This window comes from Chironomus tepperi, unplaced genomic scaffold (genome assembly GCF_022539635.2).
Source record: "Chironomus tepperi strain 1889 unplaced genomic scaffold, CSIRO-AGI_Ctep_v1 contig_163, whole genome shotgun sequence".
Lineage (NCBI taxonomy): Eukaryota > Metazoa > Arthropoda > Insecta > Diptera > Chironomidae > Chironomus > Chironomus tepperi.
In genome coordinates, this window is record NW_027226285.1 from 1,398,746 (window position 1) to 1,421,414 (window position 22,669).

Sequence of the window (22,669 nt, forward strand, 5' to 3'; positions counted from 1 at the left end):
TCTTTACAAAAAAAGGTAAGAAGTAAAATAAATATTTATGGTAAAAGAGTGAAAACTTCTTTCAAGCAACATGAAAAGAAGGGATTGCATAGAAAGTTAAAGAGTATGAGCAGAATATAGACATTACAACTAAAAAAAGAAGATTTTGTTTCTGTGTGAAATTTAATTAAAAATTAAGCAACTCTTCCATCAGCCTTGTATATACTTTTTTTCCTGCTGTAAAGAATCCCACCCATAAATATTCGATGAATGCTAATGGGTCATAAAATAAGCACAAAAAGGGACGCTAATCACAAACTTAAGAAACCTTTTTTTTCTGTGCTGTGACTTTATTCTCTTTTTTATTTCAATTGTTAATTACAGTCACGAGGATTCATTCCTTTATTACTTTTGTGTCTTCTCCATTAGCTATACCTGCATTTTTTGCCATACCATAGAAAATTGAATCCTTATCACTTAAAAGAACATTCGGACTGTCAAATTCCACAATCTTTCCTTGGTCTAATACAATTATTCTATCTGAATCCATAATTGTATTCAGTCGGTGTGCAATTGTTAGAATTGTACAGTCTTTAAATTCGGTTCTGATTGTATTTTGTATTAATTCATCTGTCTCAATATCAATTGCAGCTGTTGCCTCATCAAGTATTAAAACGGAGCTTTTACGGAGCAGTGCACGAGCTAGACATATTAATTGACGTTGTCCAACTGATAAATTGTCACCACCTTCAGATACTTTATAATTCAATCCATCCGATAGTTGTGAGACAAAAGTTTTCAAATGTGAATGCTCAAGTGCTGTCCATACAGCATCATCAGAATATGAATTAAATGGATCAATGTTCATTCTCAATGTACCACTGAATAGCACTGGATCTTGTGGAATAATTGTCAATTTCGATCTTAAACAATGCAATCCAATTGTGGATATGTCAATTCCATCAATTACAATCTTTCCACCTGATGCTTCAATTATTCTGAATAGCGATAAAGTTAAACTTGATTTTCCAGCACCTGTTCGACCAACAATGCCAATTTTCTCTTGACTGTTGCATTTGAATGAGATGCCTTTAAGGACTAAATCAAGTCCTTCTCGATAGCGAACTTGGAAATCTTTAAATTCAATTACTCCAGCATATGGCCAATTTGGATCAACGTCGATTGTTTTTAATGGAGCTTCTTGTGGAAGTTCTGCATATTCTTCAACTCTTTCGACTGCAATAATGTTTGTTTCCACCTGTTATCAAGAAACAATCATGGGAAATAAAGGAATGAGCTTTGTCTTGCCTCAAAAGGCAAAGAGCAGGAACTTTGGTACCTAAGCAGTCTCTTTGCATGTTTGTGTCTAATTTAAATCACTTACCTCAGTCGCAATCATCACGAAATAACTCAAGACCGCAGCAATTTGTATAGCATAAGAAATTGAGAGTCCAACCATAGCTTCACCGATAGTCTCTCTTGCCAAAATAGCAAATAGACATGCAAACATCACAATGCATGCGCCAATGGTCTCTAGACGAACTCCAAGCCAGCAATCAGCAACATTCGTCTGGTACAAAATTGATAAATTCTTATCAACTTTCTCTTCTGATTCCTTCATGAATCTGTAAAGGATATGAAAGATTGAGTCAGTTCTTATATCAGCTAATCGAGAATTTACCTATCTTCCACTTTAAAAGCTCTAATCACAGACTGTCCACCAACACTTTCCCCAAAATGTGAATAAATTGGAGATCTTGTAACTGATTCGATTCTCTTAATCTGCCTTGATGTCTTAATGTAGAACTTTTGGATGAAATAGTACAGCAATGTCAATGGAATGATGACAGTTGCAAACCAAGGTGTAGCATAAGTAATCAATCCAATAGTACCAGCTAATGAGAAGAACATGTTACAGAAAGAGAACATCATGGCTGGTATATAAGAATCAATCATGTCTGTATCCCTGCTAAATCTGTTCACAATACGTCCCAAAGGAGTTGTATCAAAAAATGCCATTGGAAGTCTCAATATATTGGCAAGTAATCGATTGTGGAGATTTCGTGCAGCACGTATAGCACCAAAAGCAAATGAAATTGCAGCAGTTAAAAATGAAAGTCCAATTAAGAATCCAAATGCACCGTACATTCCAACATAGAAATTCCTCCAAAATGAGTCTGTTCCTGCTCGCTCATCCTCAGACCATTGCACAATCAGCACTAAATTTTAAGCAAATATTTATTAAAATGCTCAAAATTACTTTAATAACTTACAGTTTGCTAAAACAGATGATGTCTCGCTGCACATGGCGACAAATAAAATTAAAAGCACTAATCCGCCACCAACGCTTTTAAAGTAACGAATATAAACACTAAATGCAACATCTCCAACAGCTGCTTCCTCGGATTCAATTAATTTATCAACATCGTCTGTAGTTTCATTATTTTTGGATTCGGGTTTAGTGTCCTCAGCTTTGTCTTTGTTTGACAATTTACTTGCCTGACGTTTAAGGACATGATCTGAACTTTTTGAAATGGATCGTCTCATGATGAATTGACCTTCTTCATTCTCTAATTGTATTTTAATTTCGGATATGTCTTCATCTTCTTCATGCTCTTGTAAATATTCTATGAGGAATTCTGCGAATGTTCCTTTTTGAGCTAATAGCTGCCTGTGGATTAGAAAAAAGACTTAGGGAATTGTAAAAATAGAAATAGACCTGTCTACCTGTAAGATCCTTTTTCTTTAATTTCGCCATTTGTCAATACAAAGATTTCATCGACTCTAGGCAAGTAGGAAATGGCATGAGTAACTAAGAATCTCGTTTTGTCCTTAAGCAATCCATCCTCGCCGAAAATATTATCAAAAATGTGCTTCCCCACGTGAGAATCAACAGCTGACAATGGATCATCAAAAATATAAATATCAGCATTGCTATATACAGCCCGTGCTAAGGATACTCTTGCCTTTTGACCACCTGATAAATTAATTCCTTTTTCGCCTATTTCTGTTTTATCACCGCCGGGCAACATCGCCAAATCAGCTGTTAAGGCACACGCTTGTATAACTTTTTCATAAAATTTCTCATTCAATGGCTTTCCAAAAAGGATGTTATCTTGTAAGGTTGCATTTTGTATCCATGCTATTTGCGGTACATACGCAATTGATCCATCCACATTGACTTGTCCTTCAAGTTTCTCCATATCACCTAATAAGGCACTTATAAGTGATGATTTACCAGAACCAACTTGACCCACAACGGCCACTAAATTTCCTTTCTTGACACTCAAATTAATGTCCTTCAATGTTTTGTCCTTTCCATCCCATGAGAAATTGCCATTTATTATTTGAAGTGCAAATTCGCTTGGATAATTTGTGACATTTGTTGGATCCAGTTCTTTTGAGTTCATAAATTTATTTAATCGTCTCGTTGACACAATACCCATCATAATGAAATTTATGGACATTGGAACTAAGTAAAATGAACATTAAATGTGAAGCAATTATTCATAAAACATATAAAAATTTTGACAACTTACGTAATGTTATTGGCAGTCGTAGGATATTGAATAAAACAATGGAAACAAAGGCAGTGCTGGGTGTCAGCACATTCCCAAGAAACACATAAGTTGAGAATGTCGCTAATGTGATCAGGAATGGAGTTAACGTCCATAAGAAGTCTGTACTTGCTGTCATTAAGGCTGCACCACGAAGATGCTTCAGTTCACTTTCACGTGTTTCCTTAATTTGTTCCTGAAAGCTTTGTTCCCATGCATAAAATTTGATGACTTTAATTCCGCCTAAAATTTCACTGATTTTTTTCACTCGGTCATCTTTGTACTGCATCTGATTTGCTTGATATTTTTGCAATTGAGATGCAATCACACCCGAAAATGGAAACATAATGATTAAGACTGCAAGACCAGCAAAGGCTGAAACTCCTAAGACTGTCCAGAGTAGATACATCGACAATCCCATCACAAATGGCATCGTCACCACAAATGGTAAATAAGGCATCATTTCATAGAATCTGTGTGCATCTACAGACATCAAATTTACAATTTCTCCAATAGTTATGTCCTTCTTTGCAGCACTAGATATTTTCAATGCCTTTCTATAAACAGCACCAATAAGTGATGTACGTGATTTAAATCCAACTTGAAAGGCAATCAGGTACTGATAATTATTTATTAGAGCCGAAATAGCAGATAGGAAGAAGAATGTAAATGTAAGTAATAATCCTTTCCATAAAGCACCATTTGATCCGACATATGCTATTAATATTGACAGCAGAAATGGCGATGCAAATTGTACAAAATCAGCAATAGCTCTCAAGAATATTGTAAACAGATATCGTCCGCCAAAGGCATGAACTAAGGCATATATTATTGATCCATTTGTTTCTTGTGGATCGACTTTTTCAGCTCCTTTATTTTTTGCTGATTTTCTATTTGAAAAAAATGAACAGATTAAGACATTGTTGCTCGAATTTTGTGTCACGGCACACTTTGGTGGTAAGCCACGACCGAAACTGGACATGGCATACAGTTCATGGAATTTCAAAACAGAGTGCCGTGGCACAAAGAGACGTATCCCGGAGGGTCTTGGGAATCATACCACCTCCCCACCACCTTTCTGGCTATGTCTCTTATTGACGTAATTTATGAACAACCCCAACTTACCTTCTATTTTTCTCAATACTTTGTTGAAAATATTTATCAAATTCAGGTACGACTTCATTCGAAGCATAATCCGGATTAACATCATAAATATCATCCTCTGTCAGTGGTCTCTTAAATCCCTTCCATGTTGTCGGTGAGAACCATTGAAAGAAGAATAAATTTAACGCACCGGCCTTCAATTCAGGACTTGGATTTGCATATTTTTGATATGTTGAATTTATCGGTTCCTTATCAATGATTGCAGTCAATACAGTCATGATGGAAATCAATGTAAAGTAGATTACGTAGCTGATTGAATGATATGATGTCCATAATCGTTCCTCATCCTCAAAGTCTATATTGAAATTGTTTACTTCCCATAGAATATGTGGAGCAGCACAGATAGATAAGATCAGCCAAAATAGGAACAAAAGGGCTGATGTACGTTGGCCTTTTCGTTTACGATATTGTTCTATGATTATGACATAAATCTGTAGACACAAAAATGGAACTAAAGAAAAATTTGACAAAAAGGAATGGAAATTTTCTGATGCTTACAAATGTCACAATTTTAATTCCTGTTGACACAAATTGAACATCATAAATTTCTTCCACAGCATCCTCATTCAGTCTATGCAATATCATAAAAACTAAGTCTATTGTTGACAGCACAATCAACAAAATCACAATTAAAAGCTTTGTGACATTAAGGAACGATGTTGGAATATTCGAATATCTACTATTATGTATTCGATAAAATTCAGGCAGTGAGAATATCCATAGGAAGGCACATGGTGCCCATATTAAAACTGAATTTTTGAAGCAAAATGTTAGCTCTGGATTTGTTGCTGACCATGACAGTTCAGTGTCCTAAATTAGGTGTAGAAATTAATATTTTTAACGGTTATTTAAAATTCAAATTTTTGAGTAAAATTCTTTCATTCGCAGTCAACTTCAGGTATGTTCACAATTGATTTATGAATGAATTTAATCCGTCGGAATTGACACTAGGCGCCAGTCGCCGTTGTCAATTGCCGCCGGTCAGCTGCCGACTCTTCAAAGTGTTTAATTAAGCTTCTTTTTTTAATCAAAAATGCGGTAAAAATGTCAGTTTTAATGAAAAGATATCGTCGCCGTTCTATTACAGAACTGATTAGAATTAATTAAGTCTGTCATCACACATTCCAATATTTTGATCAAAGTAGTCATTTTCAATCAAAGTCAATTGATAACAATGATTTTTACAGTCAACAATTTCATGTCACCAAGTTTTTTGCGCCTCAAAATAATCAAAGGAATTCCCTTCAACACGTTGTGCATATTTACACCTAAGCACGTGCTTAACAACAGCTGAAGTATTTATTTCATAATATTAGATAGCAAATGTGATATTCTTAAATAAACAAGGGAGCCAGATAGCCATATGTTGCTTATCTTATCAAGTAAGTTTACAGCTGATTTTGATTATGTTGGTAGTAAACACTTCTGGATTACTTTTTGCACTAATATAGACTGTGTCTGATTTTTTATCTTATCAATGTATGTTTTACCTTTTATGAACATTTTTTCAAGGATTAAGTGATAAGAATTGACATTTTTGGAGATGAACTGGTTCATGAGGTTAAAAATTTAAAGATTTTCATTCAAAAATTGGATTTCCAAATGAAATTCTTATGAAATTGACTCTTTGACGTATGTCTGTTTACAAAATCACTGCTGAATATTCACGAGATTTGCACACTTACCCAGAATATACTTCCACAAAATTGTGGATTCATATTTATATGTAATTATTCTATTTTTAACTAAATTTGTATAAATTTCAATGAATTATTGATCAATTTTCAGAACTTTTACTTCCTAATAAGCAACAGATTGTTAGGTATAAAAATTCATTAAATTCCTTCTTTTCTTTTCAAAGTCTTACCGCAAACTGAATACTTTAACAGAAAAAAGTCATCATAATATAAGCGACACACATGAAAAAAGTATGAATGAATTTTATCGATTAGCGTTTATGTGTGAGAAAATTAAAAAGAAAAACTTCACGAACCTAAAGCGAGAACTATTTTTAGGACGTAAACATTCAGTCGGATATGTATCTATGATTGCCGTGAGAATTTTTCTTTCAAGTATAGATGTATTATCTAATATCAAAATATTGCGAAATTACGTTGAGATTCTTTGCATTGCTTACTTGGTTCGCAGGCTGAACACATCGATTGTGATCCATGACGTTCCATTGATGCCATCTGAAGCTGATACTAACTCTGGCTTCCAGTTGATAAGCATTCTTTGCTGCATTTGAAGAGAAGTTGTCTTTTGTGTTGGGTCGTTGTTGTTAGTCCAGTCCTGTTTGCATCTCATAATTCAGATCGTGATTGTGGGGCAGTCACCCTTCATGTAGGGTTTGGATCTATCATTTCAAGTCCATATCCCGGCACAGAGTTCGATCGTCAGCGAAACAACAGGGGATACCACGAGAAGGTATTTGATATTTGGTCAGCTTCAGAGTCAGACTTTGACTTCCTCAATACCCCATTTGGAGCTGTTTGGCATACACTACTTCATCATCTCTTATTCATCTTTAGCAAGAATTGTCAAAAAATTCAGATTAAAAATTTTTAAAGTTAAAACGAAGAATTCTGAAGAGGTAGATTCTCCCACTTACCATTACATTCTGTGCATCCTTATCTATAAAGCAAAAAATAATCACATTACTCCTCCGTAGGTATACATTGATAGCATTTTCTGTTAATTCAAATTCAAATCTGAAGGATTACATCAACCTTTTTCGTTGAATTTCATAATTATTTGATATTAAAAGCTTGAGAGAGCTTTAAAGTAACCCAATGTGGGTAGCATGCAATCATACATATACGATAACATCATTAATCATTTAAGAATAATATTGATTTTTGTTACAAGCATCGACCTTCACATTTTCATATCTCAAACAGTTTCAATATTTTTATTAAATTTTTTTTTTTTTCGAAAATATTTATTCAATTTTATATAAATTTCATGCTGTAAAGAAGATGTGGAATTCGCAGAATATGTAGGGGGTCGTTCCTATGTTATGTAACGCTCTTATGGGAAGGAGAGGAATTAAGGTGGATTGAGATTTGGTTCCTCCTCAAAAAATCAAGTTCATGGAGATTTTGTTACGGAAGTGAGTTGGGTCAGAAAATCAATTATTTCGCGTTACGTAACAAGTGAACGGACCCCAATGTAATCTGAATATTAAATGAATATTCACAAGAAATTTCACCGGATAAATAAATGAATGAATGAATCGGAAGTACACAAGGGTAAAGTTCATGAAGCGGATTCATTGATGCCAGCCTACTCAAACCATCCCCTTCCCATCTTCATTCACTGCCGTTTTTGGGCAAATTTTCAATTTATTAGTGTTTTTGCATTTCATACGAAAGTTTGTCTAACTGTGCCTTTCGATTTGAACGTCAATGGAAGTTTGAAATCCATCTGAACAGGGGCGCATACAGGAGGGAGTTTTGGGGGTCAACTCCTACCCCCCTTCCAAATGATTCAATTTGCAACGACATTGAACATTTTCATGAAAAAATACCAAAGTTCCCCTAATAATTTTTGACTACGCTCCTGCTTGGATGTCAACCCTCTCACCCTTCCATCTCCATTCGTTCCCAATTTCTGGCTATACACCTTCGATTTTAGAGTCACTTGAATTTATGAGTCCATCAGAGTTTCCACACAAATTCATTCGCCCACTTGCATTTGAATTTAGAGACAAAAATCACAAAATTCTCTTAAGCATAGCTCTCGAATATCCACAAACAATATGAACACTCAAACTGAAAACCATCCACCTTAAATCAATTGATTGAAACCCAATAAGCTTTGTTATCCCACCCCTCAAAAAGTTTCAATCCACACAAAATTTCACTCTCTAAAGCCAATGAATCACCCTTGGTACTTTCAAGTATGCTTGCGAATGCTGAAATATAACATTGTACAAGATATATAAAATAAAAATTCCACCACATTAACCATGCAATGGAGATTAAAATAATCGGCTCATTTATTGTTGTAGCATTTGAATAATTGAACAATGGATTTACCATACTAATTTTTCTCTCTTTTCTGTCTCTTACTATTTTCTCTTTTAGTTTTTATGCATAGTGTAAAAAGGAAAATGGTTGGGTACGGGAACTATTCACAAGAAGGTCACAGATTCATTCAATTATGCAGGAATAATTTTGAGAATTTAATTTTTATGCAGGTTTGAAGATTCATCCTTTTCAAGCCACAAAATCTGATTAGAATTTGATTTTTTTTTCATCAGATAAAGCTTGAGTAGGACTACAATTTACGTACCGACCTCTATAACATGGGCAATCTCGAATAGTAAGAATTCACCCGAAGCTTTTTATCATTTGTTCTACCTTAATATATTTCATAAAAAGTACAAAAAGCCTTATAGATTTAATAGTCGAAGTTAGAGGGGAAGTTGCAGGATCATGAATGACGCATTCATCTAGATTCTAGACAGACACACGACCCCGAAAGGCAAGTTGCTTAGGATTGGCCCAAAATCCGAACACAGGACGATTTGACCCTGGTCTCAGACCAGATTCGATGAAATTCGACCTCAAGGCAGAATAAAGTCGACCTATTGTCGGATATTCGGGTTCTTTCACGTCGTGTGCCTTTCGGGGATATAGGAACATTTAGAAATGGTATTTTCAAGCTGATTTGACCCTGGAGTGAACTCAAAGTTTGACTTGATACCAGTGTCAAACCGGCTTGGTGTAAATTTGGTTCCACACTAGAGTCACGCCTGTCTAGAAACATTCTACGTCATGTCTACGTCAGGCTAAACTACGTCTACAAACAAGCTTCATTAGACTTTAATTCTCGACACAACAAAATTGCAGACTTCTGGACAAATCAGTTAACTATGAAAGCTCTTGCTCATTACCTCCCACAAAGTACAATGAAATTTATTTAAGATTATATCGCTTCAGCTTGCTTGCTTACCTACCTTGCCGTTCTCTCTGTGTACTTTACATAGTGAAAACTATTCATTTTATTTCTCCATTTTTCTATTGTTTCAATAAAAGCATACAAGAAGGAAAAGGCAAATGAAACGAGAAGTAGATTGGAGGAAGTAAAAGAACATGAAAAATTGTACTTTTTTTTTACTTCTCTCATTCTTCCTGTAATATAAAATCTCCCAAGCTTGTCAACTATAAATTAAGGTACTTTTTCATCTCCAACATTCATTGTTTTTTATTTATTTTTAGTTTACTTCCTTCTGATGCCCATTTCTGTGGAATAATCTTGTTATGGAAATCTTATTTGTATGCATTTTTAATGCGCAAATAATTTGCTTCCTGTTATGCGGGTAGTAAATTAGTTTTATGAAAATTAATCATATAAATCTGCAGCATATATTATCACTTATAAATTAAGTGCATGTCTTGGCATGATTATTATTAAGTGTTTAATGGACTTTTTTGTTACTTGATGAAAAAATGCAATTAAGGAATTGAATGAATCGTCAATTTAGTCATTTTAGTTCTGGAGTTTTCATAATTAAGGGACAGTTCAAAAATGACGTATATCAGGAAATTGGATTTTTGGAACACTATCCACCCACCTCCTCTCCATTATATCCCCATGTTCGCTCGCCGTTGAATTGCTAAGTCGCAATAGTAACCGTAAGATTTGAAGTTCCAGGAGGAACAAACTCTTACTGTACTTAATGTACTTATTGTACTTGTTGTACTTGCTGTACTTACTGTACATAATGGACTTACTGTACTTAATGTACTTACTGTACTTACTGTACGTACTGTACTTACTGTAATTACTGTTTTTACTGTAGTGTTGGAGTGTCTGACCGATAGCAAAGTTGCTCTTCCGATACCTTGACAGCTGGTGACGTAATATTACAACAGATTTCGACTCATTTATTCAGCGAAAAATGAGATTTGCCGCATTGCACCACTAGTGAACATCATTTACGAACATCCCCTAAGAGGATTAATTCCAAAAAAAATTAAAGCAAGTAAATTTAATTTGATGGATTAAATCTATATCATTTCAGCTACAGAGTCTATAATGAAAATACATAAAATATTTATTATTCCATAATGCATTTGAGATGTAATGTACAAAACATAAATATGTATATCCCCAGCTGTATTATTGTCATGTCACTTATATTTGTTCAGTTATTGCAATTGCAACAAATCCCTTTTCATGCTGCAAATAAATATCAATTGAATGAAGATGAAAAAATTGTAATAAAAAATAATCTGGAAAAAAGAGAAGTCAATCTTCATAAAATGGTAAGGAAGACGACAACGACATTGCAATCGTCTCACATAAATTTGCATTATTTTCTTTATTCTGTTATTTTTTTCAGATACTACTGCATATTTGCTACTTCATCTTCATATTCAGCAAAAAATAGAAGATGCAATAATGCTTTATCGCACGTTTATCATGTGAATGTCGAGTAAAAGTAGAAAATTTGCAGCATCTAAAATTGAGTCTACTAGCTGTTCATTTCACGGCAATAGCTATAACAATACTTTTGTAGTTGTACTTGCAAATGTTATTTGTGTGAGAAGAAGGGAAAGCACAAAGGCAAACATTTTTCCATTAGTGTATGGTGACATTCAACTATGTAATGATATTAAAACGATATGCAATAAATTCTGTCTCTATTGTATTTGACTTTCTCCTTACCGCTCTTCTTCTACTTTTGTTAACATGGATTTTTATGAATTCAGCTTTAGCTTGCTGTTTTGTCTTTTTGTCAGTCTTCTGGATCTTATGGTTTTCTCTGTCGAATGGCGTCATTCTGACTTGGTGCTGGATTCGTTCAAATTTGGGATCAAGTCAGTGTCACGTGTGACTGGTGCGGTTCTGAATTGGCGCAAGATTTAGATTAAATTCAGCACCAAATTTCCAGAATCAGGCAACATTTCACTGTCATGCCGGTCTGGTGTCAAAAATCTGGCCTGGCTCTTACGTGGTACTGGATTCGGTTTAATTGCAGCATCTAAATTGTCAGAGTCATGGTAACCTTGTTTAATATTCTGGATTCGATTTAAATCCAACATTTTTAATACCGGAGCCATTTCAGCGAAGTGCTGTATTTTGGATCAATTAACCGACTTTCGGCTACTAATCGAATGAATGGGTGGAAATGCACCATTCAGTGATCTAGCCACTGTTTACCTTACTCTTTTCTACTTTCTATTCTGATTCTATTCCTTTTGTTGCAACCAGCCATAAACATTTGTCTCAATATATGTCAAATGAAATGTTGCATTTAAGTCAACAATATTGTTGTTCTGTATTGTAGACATTAATCTCAAAACTCATTTTACTTACACATTCCTTTTTATTCTTATGATGTTATTACATTCGTCCTTCATGGACTGCTAATGTTATTGACATTTATATAATGGTAATGTCTGGTGAAACCATTCTCAAAATTAATTACAATATTGTCATTTTGGAACAATATATGGAATCAAATACCTCTGATAATGAAGTGATTAATGCTTTAAAAATAAATGGAATTATCATGATAAAATAAAATGTAAATGAATGCGGCTATCTTCTGTAAAATTACATAATCCGATTACAAATATTGTCATTGCTGAACAAATTTTCACATGATTATTACATACATATTTGAAATCAAGCCTTTACAATGGATATAAATGTAAATTTCAATTATTAATAGTTGGAATTTTGGGTTTAAAAAAATGTTTTGTGGAATGCTTCGATTTTTGTGGTTTAAACGAACAGTCTCAGGGGTGTATTCAGGGAGGAGCTGTATCCCGAGTGACACCAAATGGTAGCCGCATCCATTTGTGATTTAAATGGTTGCCTTATGGCATCGAAACCCTAAAAGTCCATCATCATTTATGACACTCGGGATTGCATCCTAGCCTTCATCGATCATTAATCATACTTGACTAAAATTCCCAAAATTCACAGTATCACGACTCAATTTTTATTTGAACATATCCTTTTCAGTCCTTATGATTTTAATGTATAATTCAATTCCATAAAAATCATTTAAAATTCTTTATGAACTGTTAAGAGCCATTCACTTATTAAGTAACGCAAAAACAACGAATGTATAGACCCAAATCCTCCCTCTTGGGTCGATGCTGGGAAGTGTTGCTCTCAGCTTAAACTGCTTTGAGATCACGTTCTATGCTTACTCCGGCCTTATCCCCCACTTAAAAACCAAACGTAATAAGCAAACGACCCCTTATGAAGCCATAGAAGCTTTGATGAATAAATAATGGAATAGCGGTGCCGTCAAAAAATAAAATTCCCATTAGAACTTCCATATTTCACACAGAAAAAAAAAATCTCAACGTACATTTGTAAATTATTATGCATCACAAATGCAAGCAAAAAATCCATCAAAAAGCAATTTGATGCAATCAGGTAAATGGATGTGGATATAAAACTGCATATGTTATTACTAAATCATAAGATGTATGCTAGTGGAATTTATAAAAATAAACGCCATCATTTAAAAAAGATATGATGACTTAAGAGATAGTCAGTCAGCATATCATAGAGATTTATTTTTATTTCCATTCTTGCCTTAATTTAATCAAATAAAATGCATTATTATGTCGTATAAATGTACATGATGAAAATTAGTGTAATGAAGCAGCTGTGAATCTATCATCCACATTCTACGTGACGTTAGCATTCACTTGACGTGTATTTACATACACATAAGCTTAATCATAATTTTTATTTTTATGGTACAGATGTAAAATGAGAGTGAATGATGTGATATAAGATGTATAAATGTTCATTGAGTATGTACGTGATGTGTGATATGATTAGGTATGGTGAATCCTTCTGATGCACGAACAATAAAAAACATACAGCAGTAAGACATAATTTTGATGCTTTATGTGAACAAATTGAATATTCAGCCATAAAAGAATTTAATATTTAAGAACCAAAACTTCAGCACTTTCTTTAAACGACATCCAACTTTCAGCACTTGAATGAAAACTTTTTCAAAATGCAATAAGAATCATGTATACACCTCAATAAAAGTCACGGGACAAAAATGAACATGAAAACAAACTTTATCGACAGAATATAATGCAAAAAAGAAACAATTGTAAAAACATTTTCTATTTTCAGTTCCAATATCTTCTCTTTTTCTTATTGTTAGTCTTTTGATTTTGCGGTTTTAGATGTGAAATTTTGTTATTGTTCATATTTTGTCTGCATGATTTCAAACTTTACTTTTGTCTCAAATGAAGAATGAGTTCTTATTCTCATAATTCTTACTTCCTTAAATCTGCAGCGTTTGACTTAGACATAATGTCCGAAATTATTCACATTTTACATGAGGAGACAAAAATCCGTTAGAACTAATCATAAACTTGACATTCCTGGTAGGCGTAAATTATTCACGGCCTCTAAGTGGCTGCTAAGTGACGTCAAAGTGACCACCTAGGTGTGCCGCGAGTAATAAAAGGCTGCCTATCTCTTGCATAAACTGAAGCTCTCGTTTTAATCTTTCGTGGACGTAAAGTCACACTTTGTGTCTATTCAGACAATTTTCCAATCTTAAGGTTAAATCTTGTAACTCTCATCCGTAGCGAGAGACATTAAAATTGAAGTTCGAGACTCGTTTCTTAATCCAACAATACCTTAGAGGCCCAATCATGGCTTAATCTCGTACATTAAGCTGTCAAAGTATGAAAACTTCCGAAAAAGGATTAAATTAATTGAGGATGTGGCTGAATTTGAACACGACTTCCGGGTTACCATTTCAAATTTGACCCAATCACCTTATCTATTTGACCAGCAAAGCACTTAATTGCTATTTAGTAGTATAAGGCACTTAACATCCAGCGTAGCTTTTTCGCGTTACAATTACACCTCAAACTGCGTCTAAAACACAATTCAAACCATATTAATATCCAACGTCAACCTATATATAAAGACAAAAAAAATTCAAATATAGCAATCATGAAAACTTGAAGCTGTCAAACCATGAATGTAAGAATCTCATTTTCCTTCTTTATTTTCATTCATTTTTATTACAACTTAAGAAAAAGTTTCAACACAATATTGTCAATTGACAAATGATTTTTCAATTTGCTGTGGAAGAATTTTGTCATCAATATAGATACACACAGCCAACGAGGCGAAGGATAGGAAGTAAGAAATGTGAGATGACATTTATAAAAGATGTATTGAGAAATTGACTTTTTTAAGCTTTTTTTTTTGCGCAAACTTACTAAAGAAAACTTTATTTTTGCCTTCATTTTCAATCGATTGGAAAAGTTTTGCAATCTGCTGCTTCATTTTCTTGTGAAATAAATAAAAAGAAAATATTAAAAAAATATATATATAAAGAATGTGAGAAAGTTTTTGTGGTAAACAAGATAGCAACTAAGCTTTTCTTATTGATTTTTTTCAAAGTAAAAATACATTTTTCATAACTAAGTCAGGGATATACCTCAATGAAATTTCGATTCTTATTCAATATAAGTTTGCAATCTTCTTGGAAATTAGAGTTGTTTATTTACTGCAATCATAAAATTTCTCATATCCTATTCACTATCAGTGAACATTTATCAGAATATTCAAACTAGATCGGTTCGTAAATCATGATATGGTTGAGGTTTGTGGACTGAAATGGCGAAAAATTGACAGACTGCTTTGTATAGGGTTGAAGTGAGTTCCTACTCGAGTGGGATAAGCGAGAATAGTTTCATCTCGATTCGGTCATTCTCTGAAACGGAAGTCACAAATAGAGCTTGAATTCGATTCGGATTTGGTATGGAAAAGTCGACTTAGGTCGGCTATTCCATTTATATTCTGGCTAGACTGAAACGAACTCTACAAAGCGTTAATGACTATATCTGTGAACCAAAAAGGAGTCGGATCCGACGTCTACTACGCCAATTTTATGGATTGGATGCAGGGGCATAAGAAAAATGGAGTAGGGGAGGTTCGCTTTTATTTGCATGATTTTTCAGAGGACTTTATCAACTTTTTTCTCATTAGACTATGTCATTCGTTCCATCGATATTTTGTTGTGAATATGGTTAAATAGTCGATTCTTACCCGACTTAGATACAGCCTCGCTTTAAATTCGGTCATCTATCATATTCACATACATTCGCTTTTAATAGCGCTAAAAGCTGGTCTATATTTCTATACTATTATCACCTACCCTTTAATTTTAACCCTTAACTATCAAAATCCCTCCTCATTCATCATACAAAGCTCTTCAGCTCTAGTCAGACTAGTGATTACATTTCATTTCCCTTTAAAAATCATTGAACCATTATTTTTATCGCATCTCATTCACATGAATAGTAAAAGTTTTTTAATTTTAAATTTTTTTTTTCTGCAGCTAGCTCTCTTTTTGATGCTTTAGTGCGAAACAATTTTTGACAGTTTAATATTTTCGCTTCTCTTTTACCCTCCACATTTCATCTCTCGTTATGCTTTGAAGATAAAACTTAATTTTAAAACTTTGTTTTTCAATTTCGCACAAGCATTTCTCATATTTGCAATTGCACTTTTTTCTACTTGAGTGACTTTATTTGCACATACAGCGGAAGCCAAAAAGACGACTATGAAAATAAAGAGCAAGGAACATTGATTCATATATGAATGTGCAATGAGATGAAGAAGGAAGCTTTACAAAGCTTTAAATGGAATGCATTTATTTATTCAGTGGATTTGCTGTGGAGTTTTTTTTCGTACTGCTGTTTCGACAAGGGATGGAATGTTTTACTGCTTATGAGGCTCTTCTCAGAACATGCCCATGTATTCTCGGTCTTAGACTCGGTCTTCGATCCTCATCCTCGATTCTCGATCCTCAGTCCTCGATTCAGTCCTCTGCCCTCGATTCTCGATCTTCAATCCTCGATCCTCGATCCTCAGTCCTCGATCCTCGATCCTCAGTCCTCGATCCTCGATCCTCAGTCCTCGGTCCTCAGCCCTTGAGTCCTCAGTCCTCAGTCCTCAGTCCCCAATCCTCAGTCCTCAGTCCTCAGTCCTCGATTCTCAATCCTCTGTATCAGTCTCAGTTTATAGATTCAGAATAAAAACTCCAAATAAACAATTTTAAAATTCCTAATAGAACTTACCATTATCTATAAATCAAAACTTTCCATCCCTTTCCCCATCCACCGCCACCTATTCTTCTTCTTTTTATCTACAATAAATCACCAATACAAATAAAGAATAAGCTAAAATAAATCACAGCTTAAAGATATTCGATTAAAATGGAATTGTGAAATCGACTGTGAAACCTTCCGATAAAATTGCTTCCCTCCGTAACTTAAACTTCTCTTTTTGCCTCCTTTTCACTAACTCATCCTGTTGCAAACATTCAATTCCTCTATTTTAAAATGAAAAGAAAAGGAAAAAAAAGATTAAAATTAATGCGAAAAATAAAATAATTACATTTTTTTGTGCTACTTCTTCATTCTCTGGCAGATTTTCAAATTGGATTATTGCTTTGGATAGACAAGAATGTTGAAATCCGATTTAGATGTGTTAAAATGTTCATATAATCGCTTTTCAGGAAATCTGAGAAGGTTTTTAAAATGAACATTTACATTTACAGTTTTAGTATGGATATTCGATTGAGTGAAGTGGATTTTATAACCGTTTGGTTGGAACTTCCATTGATGAGACTTTTATTGATACTAACAAGGCCTTACCTAGGATCAATTTATGAGCATTCAATAGAGTTTGATCAAGAATCGTAGGCCTTTATTTCCTGCATTTTAGATGTATAAGCCAATTTCAGGTTGCAGACTTGCAGTTTTGGACAAACCCTAGTATTTAATATAGTAGAGCCTATAATGTTAGTGTAGCTAGAGAAATCAATGGCCCGAACAACGCCATACAGTTGTAAAATTGAAGCATATTCGTCGTGCTGACAGCAAAATGTCAAAATTGTTTCTTGAGGTCTTCGTTATGACCTTTATACGACATAAGTTAAGATTCTCCAAGCATTGTAGTGGTGTCTTAACGACTTTATTGTACTGCTCAGGTAAGCAAACCTGAACCTGTACTCAATCAAACACTTTCATTAAGAAGCCATTCCATGCTAAAATAAATCAAACATCAAGCAAGAAGTCCTTTAAATTTGAAATATAAAGCTTCAATGAAAGTGCACGATAGAACCGATTATTATTATGATTTTGAATTCAATTCTCTTCAGTAAACAATTCCTATATTGTTTACAAACAATGCAGAGTCAGCATCCCCAGTGATTCATTTATTTATATACTTTTAGATAAGAAAACAAATTAATTATTCTATGCTGTATACCAGTGCTGTCTAAACTTTAAGACACGACCAACTAGTGTAAACACAATGAATCGTTTCCCTCGACTTAGATCGAGGCTTAACACAAAGGTATGATGTAGAACAAAACAGTTTGGACAACACTGCAGTATATACATCCAGAAGTGCTCCTGCAAACTACAATGAGCAATCAATAAAAATTCCTAATTCATCAAAAAATTTCATAATCACTTTTCCTCTACTTCCTATATCATTTCATAAAATATTCTGACTTTTAATTAAATATCAATTAATTCCACTCATTCATCTGGCGCTATCTCATTACTAAGGATACTATTATCATCATCATAATCATAATCATACACGAAAAAGTATCTAAAAAAACTTTTCAATAAAAGTTTATCTAATTACAAAGCATTTCGCCTCTTATTTCTCTCTTGTTCATGCACATCCTCCATTCATCCATCTATCATGTATGAAATAATTAATGATACTTTCATACAGCATAATGTGTTCATGCGAAAAAAAAAATTCATACCACTTGCTATTTATACATATGCTCTTCCGGTTGAATTATTGCGATTTTCAAGCAGATATGCTGAGATTTTTTTGTTTTGTTTGCATGACTGTCTATCTATCTAGCGAGTGAATGGAATTGTATTTGGGGAAAAATGCATATTGTGAGTTTTTCTCTCTTTTTTCAGCCTTGAAAGTTTTGAGCTTTTTCACTCTGAATGAAGTTTTAAATAAAAACATGTAGATGATTTGAATTAAATTGAAATTGTTACGTGCGGAACCTGGAGAAGGTAATTCTGAGTATCATGATCAGGAGCGTGGCTAGACCCCCGAAATTCCCATGAGGGGTTTTAGGATTTTTTCTCGAAATCCCTAGCAAATTGAAGATTTTTTTTCAAGGAAAGATGGAGAGTCTTTCACCTCCAACAACAACACTTCCTTCCTTTATACGCTCCTGGACATGACTCTGCCAATTTCTCATTTCCCGTAAAATGTAATACTGCAAGATACATGTACCTTAGCGACTGTGTTTCTCTGCATTTATTTGGTTCTCAAAGATGAGCTGACGTAGCTCACTAGTTAGGCAGACCAGGTATTCAGCCATTCGTTGTTAAAATACAGCTAAATGGTTCTATTTTTGATACAGAGTCCATAGGTCTGCAGTATCAAAGCTTCGAGCAATTCTTTGTAAAAGACTTCATCACGACTCCTGTCTGGTTCCTTCATATCATCACATGGCTTCCAAGATGCTGTGGCTAATTAGTGATAAAAGATCATGACAGAACCTTTTAAAGACATTGATGTCACTTGAACGATCGTATAAGAATCTCCTCCTCCCAACAGACTTCCATGAGATTCGCCTTAAGTCCATCAAATCCAATGACTCCCATACTCATTACTTTTTGTTCGATGTATACACAACAAAAAGCAATTAATTATAACTTTCATTTATGGACAAAATATAATTTTTTTTTTCTACTGCTGGATCCCCTCTTCATGTTGTCCAATATGTGATTACAAGGTACTCGACTGTTGGAGGCTTGAAAGAACAGGCAGTTTGTGTTGTGAACATTAATTAGCGTCACAGATTGGTAAAGTTTTTAATAAATTTTTGATAATTTTCTCTTTTTTTTCACATGTCCACCAACATCCATTAAATGCCTTTTTTTCTGTATGAGTGGTTTATGTTAAATTTTTTTTTTTTTTTTGGTGCAGTGTCCATCTCACTTGAGGGAAACAAACATGCAAACATACCGTAAAGTTGTTATTGCAATTTGGCTTTTGAAAAAATATGTTACCGGCAGTTGATGAATGATCTTAAATGAATTATTACAGATGGAAAAGTTTTTGTGTTTTTCTCATAAAATGGAAATTATTTTTTTTTTTGTGCTGCTTTTATTCTCAATTTTATGTGAAAAGTTTTGGATATACATAATTTTAGTTATGAATATAAAAGCTTGCTAGTTAATTTTCTAGAAATAACCCGCTGGTCGGGATAAATATTTTTGGATTTTTGGAAGTACTAAAAAATTATCCCGCTGGTCGGGATAAATATTTTTGGATTTTTGGAAGTACTAAAAAATTATCCGACTGGTCGGGATAAATATTTTTGGATATTTTAGGGTACTAAAAAATTATCCCGCTGGTCGGGATTTTTGGAAGTACTAAAAAATTATCCCGCTGGTCGGGATAAATATTATTGGATTTTTGGAGGTACTTCCCCTTCCCCCTTAAGAGCTATACATAAATGGCCCCTATATAAAATCCTTTAATCTTTGAAGGATATTAATTAGGTAATGAAATTTAATTTATTTCCAAAATTTCATTTCCAACGCACACAAATCCCAGCTCAATTTACGTAACCAAAAAATTGTTTTCATGGTTTCAATTTCATATTAACAATTTTAATTCGAAGCCATATTAAATGTGAATGTTTGAAGGATTTTAGACTTTAAAAACCATTGTTATAAACCTCACACCTGAAAAATTTACAGTTCAAAATGATAATAATTTAATGATTTTGGTTTTTTCATCCTTAAATTACTGCAAAATGTACACCAATAATCATATAAGCTCATTATTTTCAACCAGCAGTTCTGCTAATTTACCCAATAAATCTCTTAATTACCTTGCTAAAAACATAAATCACGGGGTAGCAATAATGCATTCATGAAAATGACTTGACGCTATTCATAACGTATCCACACATTCACTGCTCTAATTACGTATTGAAATATTTAATTAATTAACAAATAAGCTCTCAATAACAGCTCAACCTACTCATTGTATGGCAATAATTATTTAAAAATCAATGAAGCTCATAAATTGAAATTAATTTTCATTTTTCTCGCTACTTTGCATGCTGAACAACTTTTTTTTAAAATCATCAATTTTCCGTCGATGTGCATATGCTTCCTTTTTTTTTAAACGTATGTGTGTATATGCCACTGAAAATCACTAAAACATTTTTCTGTTTGTTTCGCTGATAATTGCCCAATAATGATTTTTATGCGAACGGTGATTTTTCAGAAATCACAACATTTGCATGTGTTAAATGGACAGTTCTCATTTATTTGCGGATCCTTGTGTCATGGATTGTCAGATTCTCAGAATCTTTACTTTACACATGGATAGCAGATCTTTAGGATGTGCATCAATTTAGCATTCAAGGATCGTTAATTGAGAATGTCAGTCAAATATCTTTTACCCTTTGTGAGTGGATACAGCAGGGACGAATACAGAAGAAGGCGAATAAAACATTGTTGACCACCAACCCTCTTCTAGATACCCCCAATTGTAGACGAACAGTCGCTAACCATTTGACTTCCAAATACTAACAATCAAGGGAACTAGACAATAACCAGACAGTTGTCCTGGAACATTTCATTCATTTCTATGACAAGTCGTCCTTTCTCGAATTCTTATGACTTGTTCATTGGCAAGTAACTGGAATTTATGGGCAAACCAATGTCTAGTCAAGTGTTGTCCAAACTTTTTCGCATCACAGCATATTTAGATAGTAAGCCTCATTTGCAAAACCGCACACTAGTGAATCGATGGCAACAGTTTAGATGACATAGTCTAGTCTTTACCTATTTGCCTGTCTCCTTAACAGACAGAAAGCAGACTTTAATGGTACAGAAAGCCACTATGGTACCTAAAAGCGGTACCTCTGCCTGTTAAGGTCCACTCGGATTACTTTGAGTTAATAAAGCACATAATCATTTAAAAATCATACAAACTCTCATCAAGGGATCCTTCCCACATTCCTACAAATTAATTATAATTAAATCAATTATTTTATTCACAAAAAAAAATCCTTATAAATACACGATTTTAATTAAATAATGAATGCGAACATATTGAAATGTGATTTTTGTGCGTTGACAAATGTACGTTGAAGTGTAATCACAAAACATTAATCTTATTCTGGTTGTCATGACACTACAATGGCAGCATATGCTACAATTTAATTTAAAATTGTCGACAAAAAAAAAATATGATTAAAAATGTATGCATAACTTTGTCAATGCACCAGGTATGAGTAGAAGGTGATTGTTACTTTTCAGCGGTCGTTACTTGGTTATAATCCCGAATTGAACAAGTCAATCAAGACAAGACTGAAATCTGAAAATGCATTATCCCATAATATTGTTGCCAATGCTTTAGGCTCTTGGCTGACTTGTACTGTAATAACAACCGGTAATCAAAATGTCCATATACTGTATATTTGACTGGAATTTCCAATTGGAACAGTCGATGCGAATTTTTCATCAACAAACTTTTTAATTTGGACATTTTCGTCTCCGATCTGCTTTTAATATGTTCAATTGGAGGTTGCTAAAGGTCAATGACAAATCCTTTGTTGTCTCATTGTATTCCATAAATCCTTTGTCATTCATAATTTCGCCGCAAGATTCTGTACATTGATTTGTCTCTTGCATGCACTCAGCTTGTCCTTGAGATATTAACTTTACAGACACAATTGGTCTTGACATGTTCATATTCTGTGCATTTCCGATCAAGAACTGAACTTTTGCTGTAAATCTGCAAATAGATTCGAAAAACTTTCAACAACTCATTGTGGCTTATTGCATTTTCACACGAATGTCCACAACTGTCTTATCCTGAAAGCTCTTTAAATATTGAAATTTAATATTTCTAATTATTTTCTCATT

General features: G+C 33.8%; 1 protein-coding gene across 1 annotated transcript; it reads right to left on the reverse strand.

The window, feature by feature from the left end:
- Positions 1–291: 291 nt before the first annotated feature.
- On the reverse strand, positions 292–6,555 carry LOC139088521 (multidrug resistance-associated protein 1-like). Its single transcript, XM_070637780.1, has 9 exons — positions 6,386–6,555; positions 5,199–5,510; positions 4,662–5,131; positions 3,519–4,426; positions 2,707–3,451; positions 2,253–2,650; positions 1,661–2,198; positions 1,364–1,604; positions 292–1,237 (listed from the first exon to the last, which is right to left on the reverse strand). Exons 1-9 carry the CDS (start codon positions 6,416–6,418, stop codon positions 374–376), a joined length of 4,509 nt encoding a protein of 1,502 aa, XP_070493881.1. The 5' UTR covers positions 6,419–6,555; the 3' UTR covers positions 292–373.
- Positions 6,556–22,669: the final 16,114 nt, after the last annotated feature.

Bases quoted from the DNA above. Each gene is read 5' to 3' on its own strand.
- LOC139088521 (XM_070637780.1), bottom strand. From the start codon at position 6,418: ATGAATCCACAATTTTGTGGAAGTATATTCTGG. The intron at 4,427-4,661 runs GTAAGTTGGGGT...TTTTTCAAATAG, and splicing joins AGTATTGAGAAAAATAGAAG to AAAATCAGCAAAAAATAAAG. The intron at 3,452-3,518 runs GTAAGTTGTCAA...CATTTTACTTAG, and splicing joins ACGACTGCCAATAACATTAC to TTCCAATGTCCATAAATTTC.